This window comes from Salminus brasiliensis, chromosome 18 (assembly GCF_030463535.1).
Source record: "Salminus brasiliensis chromosome 18, fSalBra1.hap2, whole genome shotgun sequence".
Lineage (NCBI taxonomy): Eukaryota > Metazoa > Chordata > Actinopteri > Characiformes > Bryconidae > Salminus > Salminus brasiliensis.
This window is the reverse complement of record NC_132895.1, coordinates 33,275,915-33,299,414: the sequence shown is the minus strand read 5'-3', so window position 1 is coordinate 33,299,414 and position 23,500 is coordinate 33,275,915. Positions and strand designations below refer to the sequence as shown.

General features: G+C 38.7%; 1 protein-coding gene and 2 long non-coding RNA genes across 5 annotated transcripts; all 3 read right to left on the bottom strand.

The window, feature by feature from the left end:
- Positions 1–206: 206 nt before the first annotated feature.
- On the bottom strand, positions 207–6,428 carry LOC140539563 (uncharacterized). Of its 2 annotated transcripts, XR_011977836.1 has the most exons (4): positions 6,343–6,428; positions 5,806–5,925; positions 2,938–3,018; positions 207–1,276 (listed from the first exon to the last, which is right to left on the bottom strand). It is a non-coding gene; the product is annotated as an uncharacterized lncRNA (long non-coding RNA). The 2 variants fall into 2 exon arrangements; XR_011977835.1 differs by lacking the exon at positions 6,343–6,428 and having other exon boundaries at positions 5,806–6,266.
- A 1,324-nt stretch (positions 6,429–7,752) lies between these two features.
- Positions 7,753–14,426, bottom strand: LOC140539441 (uncharacterized). Of its 2 annotated transcripts, XM_072662153.1 has the most exons (4): positions 14,341–14,426; positions 13,804–13,923; positions 10,177–10,257; positions 7,753–9,823 (listed from the first exon to the last, which is right to left on the bottom strand). In XM_072662153.1, exons 1-4 carry the CDS (start codon positions 14,350–14,352, stop codon positions 9,260–9,262), a joined length of 777 nt encoding a protein of 258 aa, XP_072518254.1. In that variant the 5' UTR covers positions 14,353–14,426; the 3' UTR covers positions 7,753–9,259. The 2 variants fall into 2 exon arrangements, with proteins under 2 accessions (XP_072518254.1, XP_072518253.1); XM_072662152.1 differs by lacking the exon at positions 14,341–14,426 and having other exon boundaries at positions 13,804–14,264.
- A 2,274-nt stretch (positions 14,427–16,700) lies between these two features.
- On the bottom strand, positions 16,701–20,204 carry LOC140539647 (uncharacterized). Its single transcript, XR_011977838.1, has 3 exons — positions 19,803–20,204; positions 19,127–19,231; positions 16,701–17,682 (listed from the first exon to the last, which is right to left on the bottom strand). It is a non-coding gene; the product is annotated as an uncharacterized lncRNA (long non-coding RNA).
- Between the last annotated feature and the right edge of the window lie 3,296 nt (positions 20,205–23,500).

Here is a 23,500-nt window from a genome sequence, read left to right as displayed (position 1 = left end):
GTACCCTTCCTTGAGGGTCCCACCCAGTGAAAGCTTGGTACCTTATTTATGAACCTTATTTCGGAACTTTATTTCTTAAAACTTCCATTATCTCCTCTATTCAATGTAAGAAAAACATGAAAACTGAAAATATCATACAACATTTTCATATCAAGTCAAGTCAAATTTATTTGTATAGCGCTTTTTACAACTGTTGTCATCACAAAGCAGCTTTACATAATTATTACTAAATAAAGGACAGAGACAGAGAAGAAAGAAGAAATAACATGAGCGAGCCAACAGCAACAGTGGCAAGGAAAAACTCCCTCAGAGCTGAAGGAAGAAACCTTGGGGGGAACCAAGACTCACAAGGGGGACCCATCCTCCTCTGGCCAGACTATTTAAACATTAATGATCAACAGAAAGTTGATAGTGGTGAGAAAGTTGATCTGAAGAGAAAAGAAGATCTGGGCAGGAAAGCGTACTTAAGCTTTATCTTTACCTATGTTATACCTAAATAAAACTTTGATAATCAGAAATTTTCAAATGAACACACAAGCAGCAGACAGTCTCAGTATAAATGTAGAAAAGAAAACTGCAAATCTAACATTTAAAAACAGTAAATCTAACAGTGAGCTTATAACAGGAAACTGTATTACTAACAATATTTAAATGCAAAGAAAAAAACAAACACTCTCTGTGATCATTATGGTACATCTATCAGTCCATCCAACTATCCATTAAAACATCCTTCCATCCATCCATCCATCTACCTATCCAATCATCCACCTAACCACCATCCACCTATCCATCAGTTTTTAACTGAGAAAGAAGCTAAATTTGTTCATATAGAAAGGCATGCATCATCATAAAATACAGATGTGCAGTAATGCACAGAGGCTCTCTGCTTATAAATAAATGTCCTGTTTACAGAGATCTTATTTTTGCTCCTGTTTAAGATTAAGATGTTAACAACCTTTGATTTTGCTTGAATATTTTGCACCATATTTTACTACATCGGTGCCGAAACTGAATCAGTGACCGGGGACAGTGAAGGCTAGGGCTTGTGACATTCACATTTACAGGTTTGGTGACAGAGACAGGTGCAGGTGTTGGTATTGGCACAGGGGGGCGCTCCAGTTTTAGAGCTAACTAAACAGTTGGATTGAGTTGAGTTGAGGTGAGCTAAACAGGAAACACTCTTGTGTGCTTGGCAGCAGTCTCGTATGTGTACTCCACAGCAGTCTTTGCAGTGGGAGGAGCCACAGGTTTGGCCATGGGCTGAACAGCAGGGGGTCTAAAACCACAGAGGAACAACACTTTTAAATTCACATTAGCACAAACAGAACACAGTAATTGTCAGACGCAGGACATATCTATGACAGAGCAGCACCGGGGTGATGATTTCACAGTTTTTAGTGACAGTACAGTAAAGCCTAAGTGAACTGAAAACACAAACCTGACCCCTCATGGAGCAGATGCATTACTGCAGGGGCTGCACAAATGTACCCTGATGCAGCTCTAAAATGTTTCCACAATTGAAATTAATAATAAAAACACTAAAATACTAAAACTATACAGAACTGCTTATCAACATCAACACTTGTGAAGCTCTGAGGTTTAAAGATTTACTGAAATAAGAAAATGTTAATAACTGGAATTCTCAAAAGGGTCAGTGCAAAACAATACTCTACTATAGTATACAACAACAACAACAACAATAATAACATTTGCTATGGAGTTGATAATTGGTGGCTAAAGTGAAGCTGGTGTGTGCAAAATCCTAAGTGGTTGCTGTGGTGTTGCATGTTTTTGCTGGGCAGTTACTGTGGTATTTTGTTTGGTTGCAAAAGTGTTGCTGGGTGAACACTATGATTTGCCAGATTGTTGCTAAAGTAATGCCAGGGTGTGTGGTGTTTCCAAAGACTTGAGTGTATTTAAGGGTCACTGGGAGAAGTATCATCAGCATCATCAGTGGCATTTATTTAAAAATGTTTTTAACATTCATCCATTCATTCCTACTTGAAAAAAGATCTAGGAGATCTAGGTTGGGAAAGTGGGTGAAGATGATAATGATGATGATGGTTGTGGAAGTCGCTGGGGAAGGGTTGATTATTGGACTGCACATGTGAGCAGTGAGCAGACAGAGTGGGGTTTCCCCCTCACAACAAGTGGAGGGTTGACTGATACCAAAGACAACTTTTTGCTGCTTTAGGCAGCTCCCTGAAAATATTAAACCCTTGACCCTTCAAGGTTTATTACACACTAAGGCCTATTATTCATATAATTTTAGTAATTTTAGTAGTTTTAGTTATCTTTCTAAAAGCTTTGCAACACTAAGCAATTTGTTAACTAGTTCTGAAGAATGTTTGTTAACTAATGAGCATTTAAAATATATATATATATTATTACTTGAACTCTTGTTTTCACAAAGCACAGAGTGGATTTCCCTGTGTGCACCTAAAAGCCAGGGGATGCTAATTATTGGGGGAAGGGAGCAACATGAAAATAAATAAAACATATATATATAAATAAACAAATATAAAATTATATATTCACAATTACAACAAAATATTATTAATAATAAGGATTATTCTTCTAAACAATATTAAACAATAGTAAACATAAAACTTTATTTCAAAATAAAGTAAGTGTTTTGGAATATGCAGAAGAGTGATGTTTGTTTGGCTTATTTACACTTAATAATATAAAAAGCTTTTACATGTGGATCATGTTACAATGGTAAAAGAATGTAGAGTCAGGAGTCTTGCCTAATGACTCTCTTATTAAGTGCTTGTCCAGCTTGGAAACCAAAATTTGTTCCAGTTAAGATGTTGTTGTTACCCTCTACACTACACCAAACTTATTGTAGTGATACAGCAACCAAATCACAACTGTGAACTCAACCACTTTAACATGCAAGCTTAGCTGTGCAGATTTATTGGTCGGGACACTCACCTTTTTCTGGTACATACACTTGTAGCATTTATAAAACAGCACCAGAATCAAGATGAAGATGAAGATACCCAAACCAATCAACTGCAATAAAAGAAAACACAGCTTTGCTTAATGGATCTTACAGTACAGACTCTACAAACTCCAATTGCCAGAATCAGAGTTTGATAACCTCCATTTGTCCCCTCTCCACCAATCATGCAAAGTTCACTTGTTCTCACCCCCCAGAGTTCTAATCAGTATTTCCTGTTCTTGGTCCCTTTTGTTCTTAAACCTCTCTGTCACTTTGCAAAGTATTGCCTACCTGTCTGATGCATTAAAGGAGCTCTATTACCTGTATATGAGTTGTGAGTGTATGTGGACAGCAGCAGGAAGGAAGGACCTGCAGTACTGTCTTTTCAGCTTCTGTCTTTTCAGCATTGATTGACTGATTGACCCAAATTCCAGATCATCAGTAGACACCTTAGATTCAACCTACATCTGGCTGATTACAGAGGACTCAATCCAATCATGAAACCACAAGCTTATTCCTTGCCTTTGGTCCCTGCCCCCTTAACAACTTAGGTGCCACAGTATACACAAAACTGGACCTCCACAGCGCATGCAATCTAGTCCAGGCAAAGGCTGGAAACAAGTGGAAAACTGCCTTCTGCACCAGTAGTGGACACTATGAGTACCTGGTTATGCTGTTTGGGTTACAGAATGCCCCTTCTGTGGTTCAAGCTTTTAACAACAATGTTCTTCATGAAATGACAGGCACATTTCTTATAGCTTGCATTGATGACATTTCGATTTATTTGCCTGATATGTAAATTCATGGACAGAATATCCATCAGGTTTATCCCAGGGGCCCAGGTTTGTAAGCTTTCCATGCTGTGGAAAAGCCACCGGAATGGTTATCCTCCATGTTTAGATCTGTTCAGCCCTGCAGTGGAAAAGTAGCCTATGATTTCTGTGGTCATAAAGCCTGGTTTCCATAGCAACCTGTATTCCCAAAACTAGAAGAATATGGAGGTGATGAGCTGCACCATCATGTTTAACATTTTTACCAGCTTTGACCAGTAAAAGTTTCCCATAATAAATAAACTAGTCAACACTGACTCTAAACATAAATAACTTTTCTCAAAAGGTTGGTACAGAATCTGTAAAGGGGTCGCTTAAACAGAAACGATGGATATTAAACTGCATTAAAGCATATACACATGGACAAAATTGTTAGTACCCCTTGGTTAATAAAAGAAAAACCCATAATGGTCAGAGAAATAACTTAAATCTGACAAAAGTAATAATAAATAGAAATTCTATGAAAATGAACAAATGAAAATCCGACATTGATTTTGAACAATGCTTCAACAGAATTAGTTTAAAAAGTAAATTCATTAAACAGGCCTGGACAGAAATGATGACACCCTTAATTTAATATGTTGTTGCACAAATTTTGAAGCAATCACTGCAATCAAACGATTCCTGTAACTGTCAATGAGACTTCTGCACCTCTCAGTAGGTATTTTGGCCCACTCCTTATGAGCAAACTGCTACAGTTGTCTCTGGTTTGAAGGGAGCCTTTTCCAGACGGCATGTTTCAGCTCCTTCCAAAGATGCTCAATAGGATTTAGGTCAGGGCTCATAGAAGGCCACTTCAGAATAGTCCAATGTTTTCCTCTTAGCCATTCTTGGGTGTTTTTAGCTGTGTTTTGGGTCATTTTGCAAGACCCATGACCTGCGACTGAGACCAAGCTTTCTGACACTGGGCAGCACATTTCTCTCTAGAATCCCTTGATAGTCTTGAGATTTCATTGTACCCTGCACAGATTCAAGACACCCTGTGTCAGATGCAGCAAAGCAGCCCCAGAACATAACAGAGCCTCCTCCATGTTTCACAGTCAGGACAGTGTTCTTTTCTTGATATGCTTAATTTTTCCATCTGTGAATATAGATCTGATGTGCCTTGACAAAAAGATTCAAGTTATTTCTGTGACCATTGTGGGTTTTTCTTTCATTAACTGAGGGGTACCAACAATTTTGTCCACATGTGTAATTGTTACTGTTCGTTATTCTATGTATAAATTTCGTTGTGGAGACAATTCTGATCTCTGAACTCACAAACAGAAAACCCAGAAAATGTATCTCAAATGCTTGCTGGAGGAATTACAGAATTCACAGAAACACTGAATGAAAGCATAAAAACTAAGTCAATGAAAATATACCTAAATATAAAAATATAAATCTAAATATACACCATGTCCAAAAGTTTGTAGATACTGATTCTAATGAAAGCACTGCTAACAGAAGTGCATACACAGCTTGTCTAGTACCTGTAGAGAAGTACTGCCAAAAGAATAGGAGCAGATCATCATCATTGATGAATCTATAGGCACCATGCCTAATGTCAGGGGTATAAAGCCCCCCAGCACTAACAGATAAAGGGTATTCTACAGCTGATTAAAAGTAGAAGTTAGAATGTTAAAAATAAAACCGTATATGCTGATAGTAAAAGGCTTTGCTTGTTGCAAATAGGTTAGCAGATTGAAGGCAATACTGCATTGTCGCAACATTCTTAATTCGTTTAATTCGACTTCTTATTAAACATGCAATGCTGCAAATGGACTAATTTTTGCAGTTACAACACAGTTAACAACCACAATGCTCTGTCTTTGCAGCCGTGGTTGAAGCATAGTGAGTTTAATGTGGCGAAGCCTATGTTTCAGCCGGCTTTGGCATTTAGAAGCATGGTTTCAGGTGTGATACCACGTAGGTAGCAGTATTATTCTGATTTCACTCAACTTCACACTGTGTCTTCCGAACATGGGACAATTTCTTCCAATAACCCATAGACTGCAGTGGTTTTGTGTGCTATAAAAAGTAACTTACCCTAGAAATGAAAAACCATCTCCAAGCATGGATTTGGTCATCAGTCAGCGTTTGATTTTTGTGACACCATTTCCACGGTGGCTTCTCATCGCTGTCATCATAATCCACCTTTATTGTGGTCTTTAAACAGGACATGTACCGTCCATCCAGAAAGAACAGGGCCAGCCAAACGATAGGTGGAATAAAAGAGGAAAAAAAATTCAGACAGCAAGTTTTATCCAACTTTGCACAGTGTTGAAGGTAAAGTCCAAAAATGAAAGACGCAACAGTGGGAGTCAGGAGGTACAGCCAGAAGATGGCCTCTGTGTATCCGCTTTTACATGGACAGATAAAGTCATTCTCAATAATCTTTTCCAAACCAGTCAAAATTATGCCAAAGAGCACATTACTGCTGAAAGGGTGTTGTCCAAAAAACTTGATAATCTTTGCTAGAATCATTTTTGAAGCTTATCACACGGAGCTCAACGCCACCAACCCAGAATCTGAACTTAATGAAGTCCAGATGTAGGACTAACATTTTGAGATAGTTTGCCCCACCTCCAGCATCATCTGATCACAGCAAACTGACAGAGTTGAAAACAGGAAGCCTCACAATCCCCACACTGCTGGTAATGACGTGCATGCTGGTGTAATGGCAGTTAAAGATCCAAGCAAGGAAAGATTATTCAATATAACTACAATAAATTTGTGTGTATGTAAATATGCCTTGGAAGGTCTCAGATCTTCATGTTGTGCTTTTTGATGCTTCTGCTACAGAGCAAGATGCAGAGTTTAGAAAAGTTCTGACAGTATTTATTGTATTGATCTGTTAATTGAGCTAGTGCTTCTGATCGGTCATACCTTTAGGAGGCATTTCATTATCACAGTTCCATTTAAATTTAAGGCAGCTGATTATCTTCAATCCTTCCCTTGTGTTATACTGCAATGGTTAATGAGATGACTCTTGTGTATCGTGTGTAGAACATGTTTTCTCAGTCATATCTGGTTTGTTATAGTCCTTTCACTTTCACTCCTCTCTTCTATTGTGCCTCTTTTACTGTTTCACAAACTAAAATTCTGATTCTGCTTTCATATCTTGACAAACCATTAAGATCTATAGGAGCAATTGGCTTCATTAATCCAGCAAATCCCAAACAAATTCTAAGAAAACGCCAATTCCAAAACCCCAAAAATGTTACGTAATAATCTTAATCTTGAATTATGTTTACACTCCCAAAATGTACATAAAACTCTTCCACTACAGAAAGCCCTTTTCAAAGCTGAAGTGAAATGCAATGGCGACTTGAGGAGATGTTGTTGTTGTTATAGTTACAGTGAACAATATTGTAAGATACTGAAAATCCAATATTGGAGTAAAATAAAATTTTACAGGGCAGATTATGAGGTTTTGCTAGATCTGTCATGGAAAATGGTAATAGTGTGAATTTTTTGTTTTGTATCAATTTGACATTTGCACAAGACTATTAAATATTTGCAAATTGCAATAACAATGCTAAAACAATATATTTCACAGCCCTGCCTCTTAAGCCAACATGAAGGTTTTTGGTGCACCAACACCCAAACCGTGCATAATATTATTAACCAAAAGTCATTAATATTCAGCAATAGTTTTAGTATTTACCATTTACACACTATTTATAAATGTAGGAAATGTGGAGTGATCTGGGTCAGTATAGATAGTCTCTTCTCCAACAGGATGTGGTTGGTTACACTGTTGTGACAAATATTCTGACATTCCTCAGGGTTTCTTATTAAGGATGTGTTTAGGGGGACAGTGGCGTCATCATTGTAATAGCAGCGATGTGAACAATCCTGCTCTATAAAAACACATCAATAAATGTGGTGTAGAACAAATTAAAAAAACTTTAGGCACGATACTGGTGGTTGAGACCTGTGGTTTTTGCTTAATATGTATGACATGAAAAACTCTTTACTCCAGTGAAGAAATGCCATTAAAATGGTTTATTTATATTTTACAATGCAATATATTGTATATAATAGCCTTCTTAAAAAACGTAATATCACCAGTGGTGGACCCAACACTAGAGCTCCTGGTTTATTTATTTTAAACAGAGAGATAAATAAACAAACTGAGAAATGGGCAACTAAGGTGAAAAGGTGACCAGGGGACAAGAATGATTTGGTGTGTTTTGCTTAGTGAGCAACCAGGTTTGAACCAGCAACACACTCGAACCAGGGGCAGTGTGGTACCACTGCACTATAGGGGAGGCGTGAAAAGAAATGGAAAAAACACACCAGGAAGTGATGGGGGACAAAAAGGTAAGAATGGCAAACAAAGTAGACTCACAAAATGGCGTCCTCAAACAAAGGGAGACAACACAGAGTTCAGCACAGAACCACCCTCAGTCTGAGGACTGAGAATAAGACTGCAACTAAAATACTTGATTGCAGGAATTAATTAACGAGTTGAGCCATTGGTTCAGCTCACACTTTAAACCTAGAATGTTCCCCCTAAATTACAGATCAATTGACTTGTTTTCTCTTGTTCTAGTTTTCTCTTAACCTGAGCAGCGTCTGCCCCTCTACAAAGGTGCAACACTAAGCCACGCTTTGGGAGAGCTTTTATGCAGAGCCCAGCAGGTGTGTCTGATCAGCAATGATCAGCAGTAATCAGTACTAGGGCTTCTGGGAAATGGAGTTTTCAGAGCTGCTCCCAGCTGCTTTCTTACCAAATCGGTGTGGACTGAACCTTTACACATACAGTCTAATTCAGTTTCAGTTCAGCACCTTATTTAGGTTAACACTATCACAGAAACCCTTAAAATGAACACATACACAGGTGATAATCTCAGTTTAAATGTTCCAGTTAAACCTAAGAAATAAAAACATGAAAGAAAACTGTATCTAATAATTTTTAAATGAAAAGAAGGAAAAATGGCCTTTTATTGTACATCCATCAGTCCATTCAACTATCCATCAAACCATCCACCCATCCAACTAACTACCCACTCATCCAACCACCCACCCAACTATCTACCTGTCCATCCCTCCTTTCACAAAATGCTTTACTACACCTGTGCACTGCACTGGCCCACCTGCGGAACACAATTTCAGTATATCACTGCAGTATTAACAGCTGTTTACTAAACCCTGAGATTTTAGCAGCTTAAGCTAAATCAGTGTACTGTACTAAATCAGTTTACTGAACAGAATCAGTGACCCAGGAGAGAACAGAATTAGTGACCCAGGAGAGAACAGAATTAGTGACCCAGGAGACACTAAATCAGTGACCAGGAGGGAAAAGAGTCAGTAAAACAGGAGAGAACAGAGTCAGTGACCCAGGAGAGAACAGAATTAGTGACCCAGGAGACAATAAATCAGTGACCAGGACGGAAAAGAGTCAGTAAAACAGGAGAAACTGAATCAGTGACCCAGGAGGGAAAAGAGTCAGTGATGCAGAAGAAACTGAATCAGTAAAAAGGAGGGAATTGAATCAGTGAGGGGGGAGTGAAGGCTTGGGCTTGTGACATTTACAGTCACAGGTTTGGTGACAGAGACAGCTGCATGTGTTGGTTTTGGCACAGGGGCTGCCAACATTGCTGATTTTGGCACAGGGGCTGCCCACATCGCTGATTTTGGCACAGGGGCTGCCCACATCGCTGGTTGTGGCACAGGGGCTGCCCACATCGCTGGTTGTGGCACAGGGGCTGCCCACATCGCTGGTTGTGGCACAGGGGCTGCTCACATCGCTGGTTGTGGCACAGGGGCTGCTCACATCGCTGGTTGTGGCACAGGGGCTGCTCACATCGCTGGTTGTGTTGCCTCTGGATTTCATTTTTAATTGTTGAAGGGGCTGTCTTTCTTGTTGGTTTTCAGAGTCTGTGTTTCCAGAGTCTGTTTTTTTAGAGGCTGATTTTCCAGAGCCTTTATTTCTGGGTGGGTGAGCTAAACAGTGAATGTTATTGTGTTCTGAGCAGCAGGTTCGTTTGTGTTTTAAACAGCAGTTTCTGCAGTGGGCCGAGCCACATGTCTGGCCATGGGCTGAGCAGCAGAGGACCTGAAAACCACAGAGGAATAACATTTAAATGCACACATATTTGGAATATGCAGAAGTGTGTATTTGTAGAGTGATGTTTGTTTGACTTATTTACACTTAATAATCCAAAGCTTTTACATGTGGATCATGTTACAATGGTAAAAGAATGTAGAGTCAGGAGTCTTGCCTAATGACTCTCTTATTAAGTGCTTGTCCAGCTTGGAAACCAAAATTTGTTCCAGTTAAGATGTTGTTGTTACCCTCTACACTACACCAAACTTATTGTAGTGATACAGCAACCAAATCACAACTGTGAACTCAACCACTTTAACATGCAAGCTTAGCTGTGCAGATTTATTGGTCGGGACACTCACCTTTTTCTGGTACATACACTTGTAGCATTTATAAAACAGCACCAGAATCAAGATGAAGATGAAGATACCCAAACCAATCAACTGCAATAAAAGAAAACACAGCTTTGCTTAATGGATCTTACAGTACAGACTCTACAAACTCCAATTGCCAGAATCAGAGTTTGATAACCTCCATTTGTCCCCTCTCCACCAATCATGCAAAGTTCACTTGTTCTCACCCCCCAGAGTTCTAATCAGTGTTGCCTGTTCTTGGTCCCTTTTGTTCTTAAACCTCTCTGTCACTTTGCAAAGTATTGCCTACCTGTCTGATGCATTAAAGGAGCTCTATTACCTGTATATGAGTTGTGAGTGTATGTGGTCCGCTGGGAGTAGTGCTGGTTATAGAGTCTGACAGCAGCAGGAAGGAAGGACCTGCAGTACTGTCTTTTCAGCTTCTGTCTTTTCAGCATTGATTGACTGATTGACCCAAATTCCAGATCATCAGTAGACACCTTAGATTCAACCTACATCTGGCTGATTACAGAGGACTCAATCCAATCATGAAACCACAAGCTTATTCCTTGCCTTTTGGTCCCTGCCCCCTTAACAACTTAGGAGCCACAGTATACACAAAACTGGATCTCCACAGTGCATGCAATCTAGTCCAGGCAAAGGCTGGAAACAAGTGGAAAACTGCCTTCTGCACCAGTAGTGGACACTATGAGTACCTGGTTATGCTGTTTGGGTTACAGAATGCCCCTTCTGTGGTTCAAGCTTTTAACAACAATGTTCTTCATGAAATGACAGGCACATTTCTTATAGCTTGCATTGATGACATTTCGATTTATTTGCCTGATATGTAAATTCATGGACAGAATATCCATCAGGTTTATCCCAGGGGCCCAGGTTTGTAAGCTTTCCATGCTGTGGAAAAGCCACCGGAATGGTTATCCTCCATGTTTAGATCTGTTCAGCCCTGCAGTGGAAAAGTAGCCTATGATTTCTGTGGTCATAAAGCCTGGTTTTCATAGCAACCTGTATTCCCAAAACTAGAAGAATATAGAGGTGATGAGCTGCACCATCATGTTTAACATTTTTATCAGATTTGACCAGTAAAAGTTTCCCATAATAAATAAACTAGTCAACACTGACTCTAAACATAAATAACTTTTCTCAAAAAGTTGGTACAGAATCTGTAAACGGGTCGCTTAAACAGAAACGATGGAAATTAAACTGCATTAAATCATATACACATGGACAAAATTGTTAGTACCCCTTGGTTAATAAAAGAAAAACCCATAATGGTCACAGAAATAACTTGAATCTGACAAAAGTAATAATAAATAGAAATTCTATGAAAATGAACAAATGAAAATCTGACATTGATTTTGAACAATGCTTCAACAGAATTAGTTTAAAAAGTACATTCATTAAACAGGCCTGGACAGAAATGATGACACCCTTAATTTAATATGTTGTTGCACAAATTTTGAAGCAATCACTGCAATCAAACGATTCCTGTAACTGTCAATGAGAATTCTGCACCTCTCAGCAGGTATTTTGGCCCACTCCTCATGAGCAAACTGCTACAGTTGTCTCAGGTTTGAAGGGAGCCTTTTCCAGACGGCATGTTTTAGCTCCTTCCAAAGATGCTCAATAGGATTTAGGTCAGGGCTCATAGAAGGCCACTTCAGAATAGTCCAATGTTTTCCTCTTAGCCATTCTTGGGTGTTTTTAGCTGTGTTTTGGGTCATTTTCCTGTTTCAAGACCCATGACCTGCGACTGAGACCAAGCTTTCTGACACTGGGCAGCACATTTCTCTCTAGAATCCCTTGATAGTCTTGAGATTTCATTGTACCCTGCACAGATTCAAGACACCCTGTGTCAGATGCAGCAAAGCAGCCCCAGAACATAACAGAGCCTCCTCCATGTTTCACAGTAGGGACAGTGTTATTTTCTTGATATGCTTCAGTTTTCCATCTGTGAACATAGAGCTGATGTGCCTTGACAAAAAGTTCAATTTGGGGCTTGTCAACATTTAGTTTCCAGTCTGGCTTTTTTATGATTTGTTTTCAACAATGGTGTCCTCCTTGGTCGTCTCCCATGAAGTCCACTTTGGCTTAAACAATGATGGATGGTGTGATCTGACACTGATGTTCCTTGAGCTTGAAGTTCACCTTTAATCATCTCTGTAGAAGTTTATCATATTATCATTCATATTATCCATCTTTGATTTGTCATCAATTTTCCTCCTGTGGCCACGTCCAGGGAGGTTGTCTACAGTCCCATGGATCTTAAATTTCTGAATAAAATGTGCAACTGTGTCACAGGAACATCAGGCTGCTTGGAGATGGTCTTATAACCTTTAGCTTTACCATGCTTGTCTATAATTTTCTTTCTAATCTTCTGAGACAACTCTTTCCTTCTCTTCCTCTGGTTCATGTTGATTGTGGTACACACCATGTGACCAAACAGCCCAGCAACTACCTGTAGCCCTATGTATAGGCCCACTGACTGATTACAAGATTGTAGACACGTGATGCTAATTAGTGGACAGACCTTGATTTAACATGGCCCTTTGGTCACATTATTTTCAGGAGTACCATAATTTTTGTCCAGGCCTGTTTAATGAGTTTAATTTGTTAAATAATTCTGTTTAAGCATTGTCCAAAATTAATGTCAGATTTTCATTTGTTAATGTTCATAGCATTTTTATTTATTATTACTTTTGTCAGATTCAAGTTATTTCTTTGACCATTCTGGGTTTTTCTTTCATTAACCGAGGGGTACCAACAATTTTGTCCACATGTATAATTGTTACTGTTCGTTATTCTATGTATAAATTTCGTTGTGGAGACAATTCTGATCTCTGAACTCACAAACAGAAAACCCAGAAAATGTATCTCAAATGCTTGCTGGAGGAATTAAAGAATTTACAGAAACACTGAATGAAAGCATAAAAACTAAGTAAATGAAAATATACCTAAATATAAAAATATAAATCTAAATATACACCATGTCCAAAAGTTTGTAGATACTGATTCTAATGAAAGCACTGCTAACAGAAGTGCATACACAGCTTGTCTAGTACCTGTAGAGAAGTACTGCCAAAAGAATAGGAGCAGATCATCATCATTGATGAATCTATAGGCACCATGCCTAATGTCAGGGGTATAAAGCCCCCCAGCACTAACAGATAAAGGGTATTCTACAGCTGATTAAAAGTAGAAGTTAGAATGTTAAAAATAAAACCGTATATGCTGATAGTAAAAGGCTTTGCTTGTTGCAAATAGGTTAGCAGATTGAAGGCAATACTGCATTGTCGCAACATTCTTAATTCGTTTAATTCGACTTCTTATTAAACATGCAATGCTGCAAATGGACTAATTTTTGCAGTTACAACACAGTTAACAACCACAATGCTCTGTCTTTGCAGCCGTGGTTGAAGCATAGTGAGTTTAATGTGGCGAAGCCTATGTTTCAGCCGGCTTTGGCATTTAGAAGCATGGTTTCAGGTGTGATACCACGTAGGTAGCAGTATTATTCTGATTTCACTCAACTTCACACTGTGTCTTCCGAACATGGGACAATTTCTTCCAATAACCCATAGACTGCAGTGGTTTTGTGTGCTATAAAAAGTAACTTACCCTAGAAATGAAAAACCATCTCCAAGCATGGATTTGGTCATCAGTCAGCGTTTGATTTTTGTGACACCATTTCCACGGTGGCTTCTCATCGCTGTCATCATAATCCACCTTTATTGTGGTCTTTAAACAGGACATGTACCGTCCATCCAGAAAGAACAGGGCCAGCCAAACGATAGGTGGAATAAAAGAGGAAAAAAAATTCAGACAGCAAGTTTTATCCAACTTTGCACAGTGTTGAAGGTAAAGTCCAAAAATGAAAGACGCAACAGTGGGAGTCAGGAGGTACAGCCAGAAGATGGCCTCTGTGTATCCGCTTTTACATGGACAGATAAAGTCATTCTCAATAATCTTTTCCAAACCAGTCAAAATTATGCCAAAGAGCACATTACTGCTGAAAGGGTGTTGTCCAAAAAACTTGATAATCTTTGCTAGAATCATTTTTGAAGCTTATCACACGGAGCTCAACGCCACCAACCCAGAATCTGAACTTAATGAAGTCCAGATGTAGGACTAACATTTTGAGATAGTTTGCCCCACCTCCAGCATCATCTGATCACAGCAAACTGACAGAGTTGAAAACAGGAAGCCTCACAATCCCCACACTGCTGGTAATGACGTGCATGCTGGTGTAATGGCAGTTAAAGATCCAAGCAAGGAAAGATTATTCAATATAACTACAATAAATTTGTGTGTATGTAAATATGCCTTGGAAGGTCTCAGATCTTCATGTTGTGCTTTTTGATGCTTCTGCTACAGAGCAAGATGCAGAGTTTAGAAAAGTTCTGACAGTATTTATTGTATTGATCTGTTAATTGAGCTAGTGCTTCTGATCGGTCATACCTTTAGGAGGCATTTCATTATCACAGTTCCATTTAAATTTAAGGCAGCTGATTATCTTCAATCCTTCCCTTGTGTTATACTGCAATGGTTAATGAGATGACTCTTGTGTATCGTGTGTAGAACATGTTTTCTCAGTCATATCTGGTTTGTTATAGTCCTTTCACTTTCACTCCTCTCTTCTATTGTGCCTCTTTTACTGTTTCACAAACTAAAATTCTGATTCTGCTTTCATATCTTGACAAACCATTAAGATCTATAGGAGCAATTGGCTTCATTAATCCAGCAAATCCCAAACAAATTCTAAGAAAACGCCAATTCCAAAACCCCAAAAATGTTACGTAATAATCTTAATCTTGAATTATGTTTACACTCCCAAAATGTACATAAAACTCTTCCACTACAGAAAGCCCTTTTCAAAGCTGAAGTGAAATGCAATGGCGACTTGAGGAGATGTTGTTGTTGTTACAGTTACAGTGAACAATATTGTAAGATACTGAAAATCCAATATTGGAGTAAAATAAAATTTTACAGGGCAGATTATGAGGTTTTGCTAGATCTGTCATGGAAAATGGTAATAGTGTGAATTTTTTGTTTTGTATCAATTTGACATTTGCACAAGACTATTAAATATTTGCAAATTGCAATAACAATGCTAAAACAATATATTTCACAGCCCTGCCTCTTAAGCCAACATGAAGGTTTTTGGTGCACCTCCACCCAAACCGTGCATAATATTATTAACCAAAAGTCATTAATATTCAGCAATAGTTTTAGTATTTACCATTTACACACTATTTATAAATGTAGGAAATGTGGAGTGATCTGGGGCAGTATAGATAGTCTCTTCTCCAACAGGATGTGGTTGGTTACACTGTTGTGACAAATATTCTGACATTCCTCAGGGTTTCTTATTAAGGATGTGTTTAGGGGGACAGTGGCGTCATCATTGTAATAGCAGCGATGTGAACAATCCTGCTCTATAAAAACACATCAATAAATGTGGTGTAGAACAAATTAGAAAAACTTTAGGCACGATACTGGTGGTTGAGACCTGTGGTTTTTGCTTAATATGTATGACATGAAAAACTCTTTACTCCAGTGAAGAAATGCCATTAAAATGGTTTATTTATATTTTACAATGCAATATATTGTATACAATAGCCTTCTTAAAGAACGTAATATCACCAGTGGTGGACCCAACACTTGAGCTCCTGGTTTATTTATTTTAAACAGAGAGATAAATAAACAAACTGAGAAATGGGCAACTAAGGTGAAAAGGTGACCAGGGGACAAGAATGATTTAAAACACAAAAACACACCAGGAAGTGATGGGGGACAAAAAGGTAAGAATGGCAAACAAAGTAGACTCACAAAATGGCGTCCTCAAACAAAGGGAGACAACGCAGAGTTCAGCACAGAACCACCCTCAGTCTAAGGACTGAGAATAAGGCTGCAACTAAAATACTTGATTGCAGGAATTAATTAACGAGTTGAGCCATTGGTTCAGCTCACACTTTAAACCTAGAATTTAAACCTAAATTACAGATCAATTGACTTGTTTTCTCTTGTTCTAGTTTTCTCTTAACCTGAGCAGCAGCATCTGCTCCTCTACAAAGGTGCAACACTAAGCCACGCTTTGGGAGAGCTTTTATGCAGAGCCCAGCAGGTGTGTCTGATCAGCAATGATCAGCAGTAATCAGCACTAGGGCTTCTGGGAAATGGAGTTTTCAGAGCTGCTCCCAGCTGCTTTCTTACCAAATCGGTGTGGACTGAACCCTTACACATACAGTCTAATTCAGTTTCAGTTCAGCACCTTATTTAGGTTAACACTATCACAGAAACCCTTAAAATGAACACATACACAGGTGATAATCTCAGTTTAAATGTTCCAGTTAAACCTAAGAAATAAAAACATGAAAGAAAACTGTATCTAATCATTTTTAAATGAAAAGAAGGAAAAATGGCCTTTTATTGTACATCTATCAGTCCATTCAACTATCCATCAAACCATCCACCCATCCAACTAACTACCCACTCATCCAACCACCCACCCAACTATCTACCTGTCCATCGCTCCTTTCACAAAATGCTTTACTACACCTGTGCACTGTACTGGCCCACCTGCGGAACACAATTTCAGTATATCACTGGAGTATTAACAGCTGTTTACTAAACCCTGAAAGAGATTTTAGCAACTTAAGCTAAATCAGTGTACTGTACTACATCAGTTTACTGAACAGAATCAGTGACCCAGGAGAGAACAGAATTAGTGACCCAGGAGAGAACAGAATTAGTGACCCAGGAGACACTAAATCAGTGACCAGGAGGGAAAAGAGTCAGTAAAACAGGAGAGAACAGAGTCAGTGACCCAGGGGAGAACAGAATTAGTGACCCAGGAGACAATAAATCAGTGACCAGGACGGAAAAGAGTCAGTAAAACAGGAGAAACTGAATCAGTGACCCAGGAGGGAAAAGAGTCAGTGATGCAGAAGAAACTGAATCAGTAAAAAGGAGGGAATTGAATCAGTGAGGGGGGAGTGAAGGCTTGGGCTTGTGACATTTACAGTCACAGGTTTGGTGACAGAGACAGCTGCATGTGTTGGTTGTGGCACAGGGGCTGCCAACATTGCTGATTTTGGCACAGGGGCTGCCCACATCGCTGGTTGTGGCACAGGGGCTGCCAACATTGCTGATTTCGGCACAGGGGCTGCCCACATCGCTGGTTGTGGCACAGGGGCTGCCCACATCGCTGGTTGTGGCACAGGGGCTGCTCACATCGCTGGTTGTGTTGCCTCTGGATTTCATTTTTAATTGTTGAAGGGGCTGTCTTTCTGGGTTTCTAGTGTCTGGGTTTCCAGAGTCTGGGGTTCCAGAGTCTGTTTTTTTAGAGGCTGATTTTCCAGAGCCTTTATTTCTGGGTGGGTGAGCTAAACAGTGAATGTTTTTGTGTTCTGAGCAGCAGGTTTGTTTGTGTTTTAAACAGCAGTTTCTGCAGTGGGCCGAGCCACATGTCTGGCCATGGGCTGAGCAGCAGAGGACCTGAAAACCACAGAGGAATAACATGTTTAAATGCACACATCATAATCAGTACAAACAGAATACACATGAACACACAAATAAACATGTGGTTAAACACCATAATAAAAAAACAACTAAATAAAAAAAATATCAAATGAAGTTCCTAGTGAAATAAAATGGATCTATTTTATAAATAAAAAAAATTATTAGTTTTTTTATGTCTAACAGACTTTTAATAACTTATAATAATCTTGCAAACTTTTTTGGATTACAGAGAAGCTAAACAGTATTTAAATAAATAAAAAAATATTATTTTTTATGTACAACAAAACATTAAGTTATAGTTCTGATCAGCTGTTCAACATCAAACATAATACAAACAATGAAATGCTGATACAGCTTGCAAAGCAGTCTACTATATAGGGAACATCCGAGATGACCAGATTGTGTTTGAGGAGGGATCCCATCTACAGTGACTTGGGCTATTGTCTTTAGCTGAACACAAGGATGGAAAATAAGGAATAATATTCCTTCCTGGACCGATTTCACATAAGCTGCTTGATTGCCAGAATGTTTATATATTTTTGTGTTTCATGAAATGTTATAAAAAAAAGTTATAGATATTATATAAAATGAATAAAAATATATAATTATAGAAACATCAAACAAAAAATAGTATGAAATTGCACTGAAAAAAGACACATGGATTGATGTATTAAATGGCAAAAAGTAAATACTTTAAAAACAGATTTATATAACTCAAGTTGATCAAATTTAGGATTTAAATGAGCTCACAGTACACAATAAATAAAATAATACAGAACACTAAAAGCTAAATGAAAGAGATGGTTTTGAGGCCATGGCTATGGAGAATAAAAATGATTTTAAAAAGTATCTATTTATTTATTTCTCTATTTCAGAAAAACTGATCAACATAAATGAAAGTAAAGATGTTGCGTATAAACAGGACAAGTTTAGTAAAAAGATCATAAAAAACATTGCAGCCAAAAAACATTCTCAAGCTCTCATTCTCAAGCACATTATTTAATAAACACCAAACTGATCAGCTGTATTCACGATTTTATGGCTGAGAAAAATCAGTTCACCACAACAAATGTAGGCACATTAGGCTGCCAGTGCCACGGTTCTGAGGCATAATAAGAAAACACTGCCTCTCTGCATTTCAACCGTGAGCGGCTGACCAAGCTACCAGCAACAGATCCAAGTGCTGCTGTAGTAACATATTTAACCATTTAACAATATTTACATATACATACATATACATACATACATACATACATATGCAAGGGATTGGATTTTTGTTGTTCGCATTTTTTGTAAGTGAACTCAATGGGATTGCCTATTTATAAACCATTACTCCTTAAATGATCTGCAGAAAATAGTCAGTTGGAACCTTTACTAATGTGTAAATGTAAGCCTAACAGTATGGTTCTATAACACTCACCTCATCACTCAGGTCCATGCATGGCTGTTTTTTGCAGCAACTCTTGTAGCATGAATAACACAGCACCAGAATTGAGATGAGGAGGAAGAGACCAAAACCACTGAACTGCACCAAAAGACAACAACAGCTCAGGTTAAAAAAAAGTTCTAATAAATATTAATGCAAATGTCTGTCTGTCTATTTATCTATCTCATTTTCTCAATGATTTTATAACAATAGGTTACATAAACACACACATATGTTCTAGTAACATAAACATGAATGAAAATGAAAGACTAGGCAGTCTATAAGTAGAGGAAAACAATGCAGTGCTCACAGTAGATACTCACAGCGGTCAAATAACTGTCTCTTGGCGCTTCTATGTATCAGAAGGTCAAGGAGGGGTGGTACTTCTAATGTTAAAGGTGTGATAAGATAGGTGAAATGAGTTTGTGGAACACTGTGCTACTGTTCAGGAGCCCGATGCCCTGGGGGAAGAACGTAGATGACATACCTAGATGGGGCCTGTCTATTTATCTAATTTTCTCAATGAGATCAAAGGGGTTCTTCTATGTAATCGTTCAAAGCACATTTTGCAGTAGCTGTATTTGCAAGAGTGCAATCCACTCTTTGTTATATAAATGATTTACTGAACACCTTTTGTGACTGTGTTGCAGCAGTTTTACACTGAGCTTACCTGAGAACGGAAAAAGGATCTCCAAGCTTTTTTCTGGTCTTCGGTCAGCGTTTGATTTTTGTCACACCATTTCCACAGAAGCTTCTCATCACTGTCATCATAATCCACCTTCGATGTAGTATTTAAACAAGCCACGTACCGCCCATCAATTAAGAATACGGCCAACCAAACAAAAGGTGGAATAAAGCAGGAAAATAATTTCCAACAGCAAGTTTTATCGCAATCTGCACCATTTTCAATCAATTTTTCACAGCAGCATTGATACTTCAAATATATATTGCTGAAACATTTACAACATTTATTATTTTCCCACTCCTTCCACTTCTTCCACTCCGGTACATAGACTTTTCTCCAATCTTCATTAGAATATATGAGGCAAAGTCCGAAGAAAAAAGTCACAAATATCGGAGTCAGGAGATAAAGGCAGAAAACGGCCTCTGTATATCCACTTTTACATGGACAGATGAAGCCATTCTCAATCAGTTTTTCCAAAACAACAAGAATTATGCTAAATATCACATTACTGCTGAAAGGTTGTTTTCCAAAAAACATAGCAATCTTTTCAAGAACCATTTCTGAAGCTGATCGTGAGGAGCTCAACACCACCAACCCGGATTCTGAACTTGATGGCTGTAGACCAGCTGTAGTATGTCATGAGAGTATGTCACTAATGTCATGAGATTTTCTTAAGTTTGCCCCACCTTTCAGCACATTCAGATCACAGAAAACTGCTGAAAACAGGAAGCCTCCAAGTCACCAAACGTCCCACACTGCTGGTAACAACATGCATGCTGGTGTAACTGCAGTTAAATTTCAGAGCAAACAAAGATTATTAAATACAACTACAGTAAATATGCTGAGGAACATTTCAGATTTTCAGAAACTCATCTTACGTTTTAATGCAGATTCAATCCTTCCCTTGTGTTACACTGCAATGGTTAATGAAATGACTCTTGTGTATTGTGTGTAGAACATGTTTTCTCAATCATATCTGATTTGGTATCGTCCTTTCAGTTTCACTCTTCTCTGTTTCTGCTAGACGGCGCATTTGCAACCACATAGGTCAACCACATCCTGTTGTAGATGACGGCAGCATCTGCAGATTAAACGTTACTGTCTGATTTTATTTAATTGTACTTGTACTGTACTGGCTAAAAAACAGTGCTCTTCATGCTTCTGTAAATTAAACTATCCAAATCTGAGAGTGCTGCTCAACTCATTTCCTGAACAGTAGAAACTATTAACCTTTCCTATATGTAAATGCCTTACCCTGCCTAACCAATCAGCTATAACATTAAAACCACCTGCCTAATATTATGTAGGACCACCAAAACAGCTCTGACCTAGAGTGATTTAGAGTCCCTAGAGTCAGTGATCCAACAAAGTCATTATATTAATAATATGCTGTATATCCAATATTGGAGTAAAATGAATGACATTCTGAAGATACTGTGCTTCTGCTCTTGTTCAAGTTTTCTCTTAACCGTCGAGTACCGTCTGCCCTTCTTCAAAGGTGCAGCACTGAGCCACTGTTTGGGAGAGCTTTTATGCAGAGCCCAACAGGTGTGGCTGATCAGCAGTAGTTAGCGCTGGGGGTTCTGATAAATGGAGTTTTCAGAGCTGCTCCCAGCTGCTTTCTTACTAAATTGTCTTGATCCCCTGCTGATGATCGGCGGTGTTGACTGAACCCTTACACATATAGTCTAACTCAGTTTCAGTTCAGCGCATATCTATGTTTACACCACATTAAAACAGAAAATATCAAACATTATTTACATATCAATAGAACATCCATACAAGAAAACTTACTTAAACTGTTTTACCTAAATATAATATTGATACATCCAAAATTGAATGAACACATAATGAACACATAAGCAGGCTACAATCTCAGTATAAATGTTCCAGTTAAACCTAAGAAATAAAAACATGAAAGAAAACTGCAAATCTAACATATTTCAAAACAGGAAATTCAACAGGAATAACTGTATTACTAACGATATTTAAATGAAAAGAAGAAAATGGCCTCTCTGTGATCACTATGGTACATCTATCAATCAGTCCATCCAACTATCCATGTATCCATCCACCCACCTAACTCTTCATCCATCCAACCATCCAACCCTCCATCCATCTATCCATTCATCTACCCAACTATCTACCCAACCATCCTCTCATCCATCTACCCAAGCATCCATCCGTCCATCCATCCAACCATCTACCCATCTATCCAACCAACCAACCAACATAGGCTTTGCTTGCATCTAAGACCTGTCTGGCTTTTGCTGTGACTCTCATATGCATATGCATTAATAAATGATGGAGAAGACCTGTGACTCCAGCGACTCTTTTGGGAAATCCTTCTAACAACTTGGTCCTTCGAGTTGGATCCCAAGACCCTTTCCACTACCCAGAATTGGGACTGAAAATGTGCACGGGTGAGTCCGGGACTCCTAACAAAAGCCCTCCAGCTGAATTGCTGTCTAAGAGGCCTGTCACCACCGGGCGAGGGAAAGGTGACAGAATCGATAGCATACAAAAGGTTTTTTACAGCACATGAATGAAACAAATATTTATTTAGCCTGCTCGGTCTGTCCCAAACACGGTGCTCAAGGAGAGCCAGTAGAGCCGGTAGCTGAGACGGTGAAACCAGAATCCTGATTAAAGTTATCATGAACTGGTTTAGCCTGAGGTGGGAAGGCCCCCATCAAGTTCTACTCACCACCCCAACTGTGGCAAAGATAGCAGAAAAAGAATTTCCTGAGAATAAAGTCTAATAGTCATCTACCCCCGCCCCAGAGAGCTAAAGTCTGACTACAAAGGTGGGGTCCCACTCAATAGGAGGAGACCCGTCTCAAACTCAGTGAACAATCCAACAGCTCAAATGGGATATCAGGGTAACGACTATACCACAGATGTAATGACCACACAGTGGGTATGGTTTCTAGTCTATCAAGGTTGTAAATGACTCCAAACCAGAAGGACCCTGCTGGACTGTAGTAAATCTTGCAGTTATAGGGTAGAACCTTTACACCAACAGAAATACATTGCAAGTCTTTATCTTTGTTGTTTCCCATTGAAACTTTCCTCACAATGGACAGGCAGATGTTCTCTAACACAACTGGTAATGCCTTTCCACATGTTCCCAGTGCAAGCCCACATCGCTGGTTGTGGCACAGGGGCTGCCAACATTGCTGGTTGTGTTGCCTCTGGGTTCCATTTTTAAATGGTTAAGGGGATTTCTTTCTGAGCTTTCAGAGTCTGGGTTTCCAGAGTCTGGGTTTCCAGGGGCTGAGTCTTCATTTCTGGGTGGGTGAGCTAAACAGTGAATGTTATTGTGTTCTGAGCAGCAGGTTCTGCAGTGGGCTGAGCCACATGTCTGGCCATGGGCTGAGCAGCAGGGGACCTGAAAACCACATAGGAATAACATGTTTAAATGAACACTGTAAAAATAAATAAATCAATAAAATAATTGTTTTTGTATTTCTTACAGGAATAATATGGTTCTATTTTATAAATACAAAAAAAATTGTTCTATATAGTTTTGAAAAAACACTTTTAATCGCTTTAAGAAAACATTCCATGACCTTTATGACCTTATATACTAATGACCTTATATACAATAAAACATTGATATTTATGAAGTTCTGATTACCTGTTCAACATAATAAAACATCAAACATAACACAAACAATGAA

Excerpts from the sequence above, each read along its gene's own strand:
- LOC140539441 (XM_072662152.1), bottom strand. The coding sequence starts at position 14,241 with ATGATTCTAGCAAAGATTATCAAGTTTTTTGGACAACACCCTTTCAGC. Across the intron at positions 10,258-13,803 it reads GATGGTTTTTCATTTCTAGG|TTGATTGGTTTGGGTATCTT; the intron begins GTAAGTTACTTT and ends CTTTTATTGCAG. Across the intron at positions 9,824-10,176 it reads AGTGTATGTACCAGAAAAAG|GTCCTCTGCTGCTCAGCCCA; the intron begins GTGAGTGTCCCG and ends TGTGGTTTTCAG.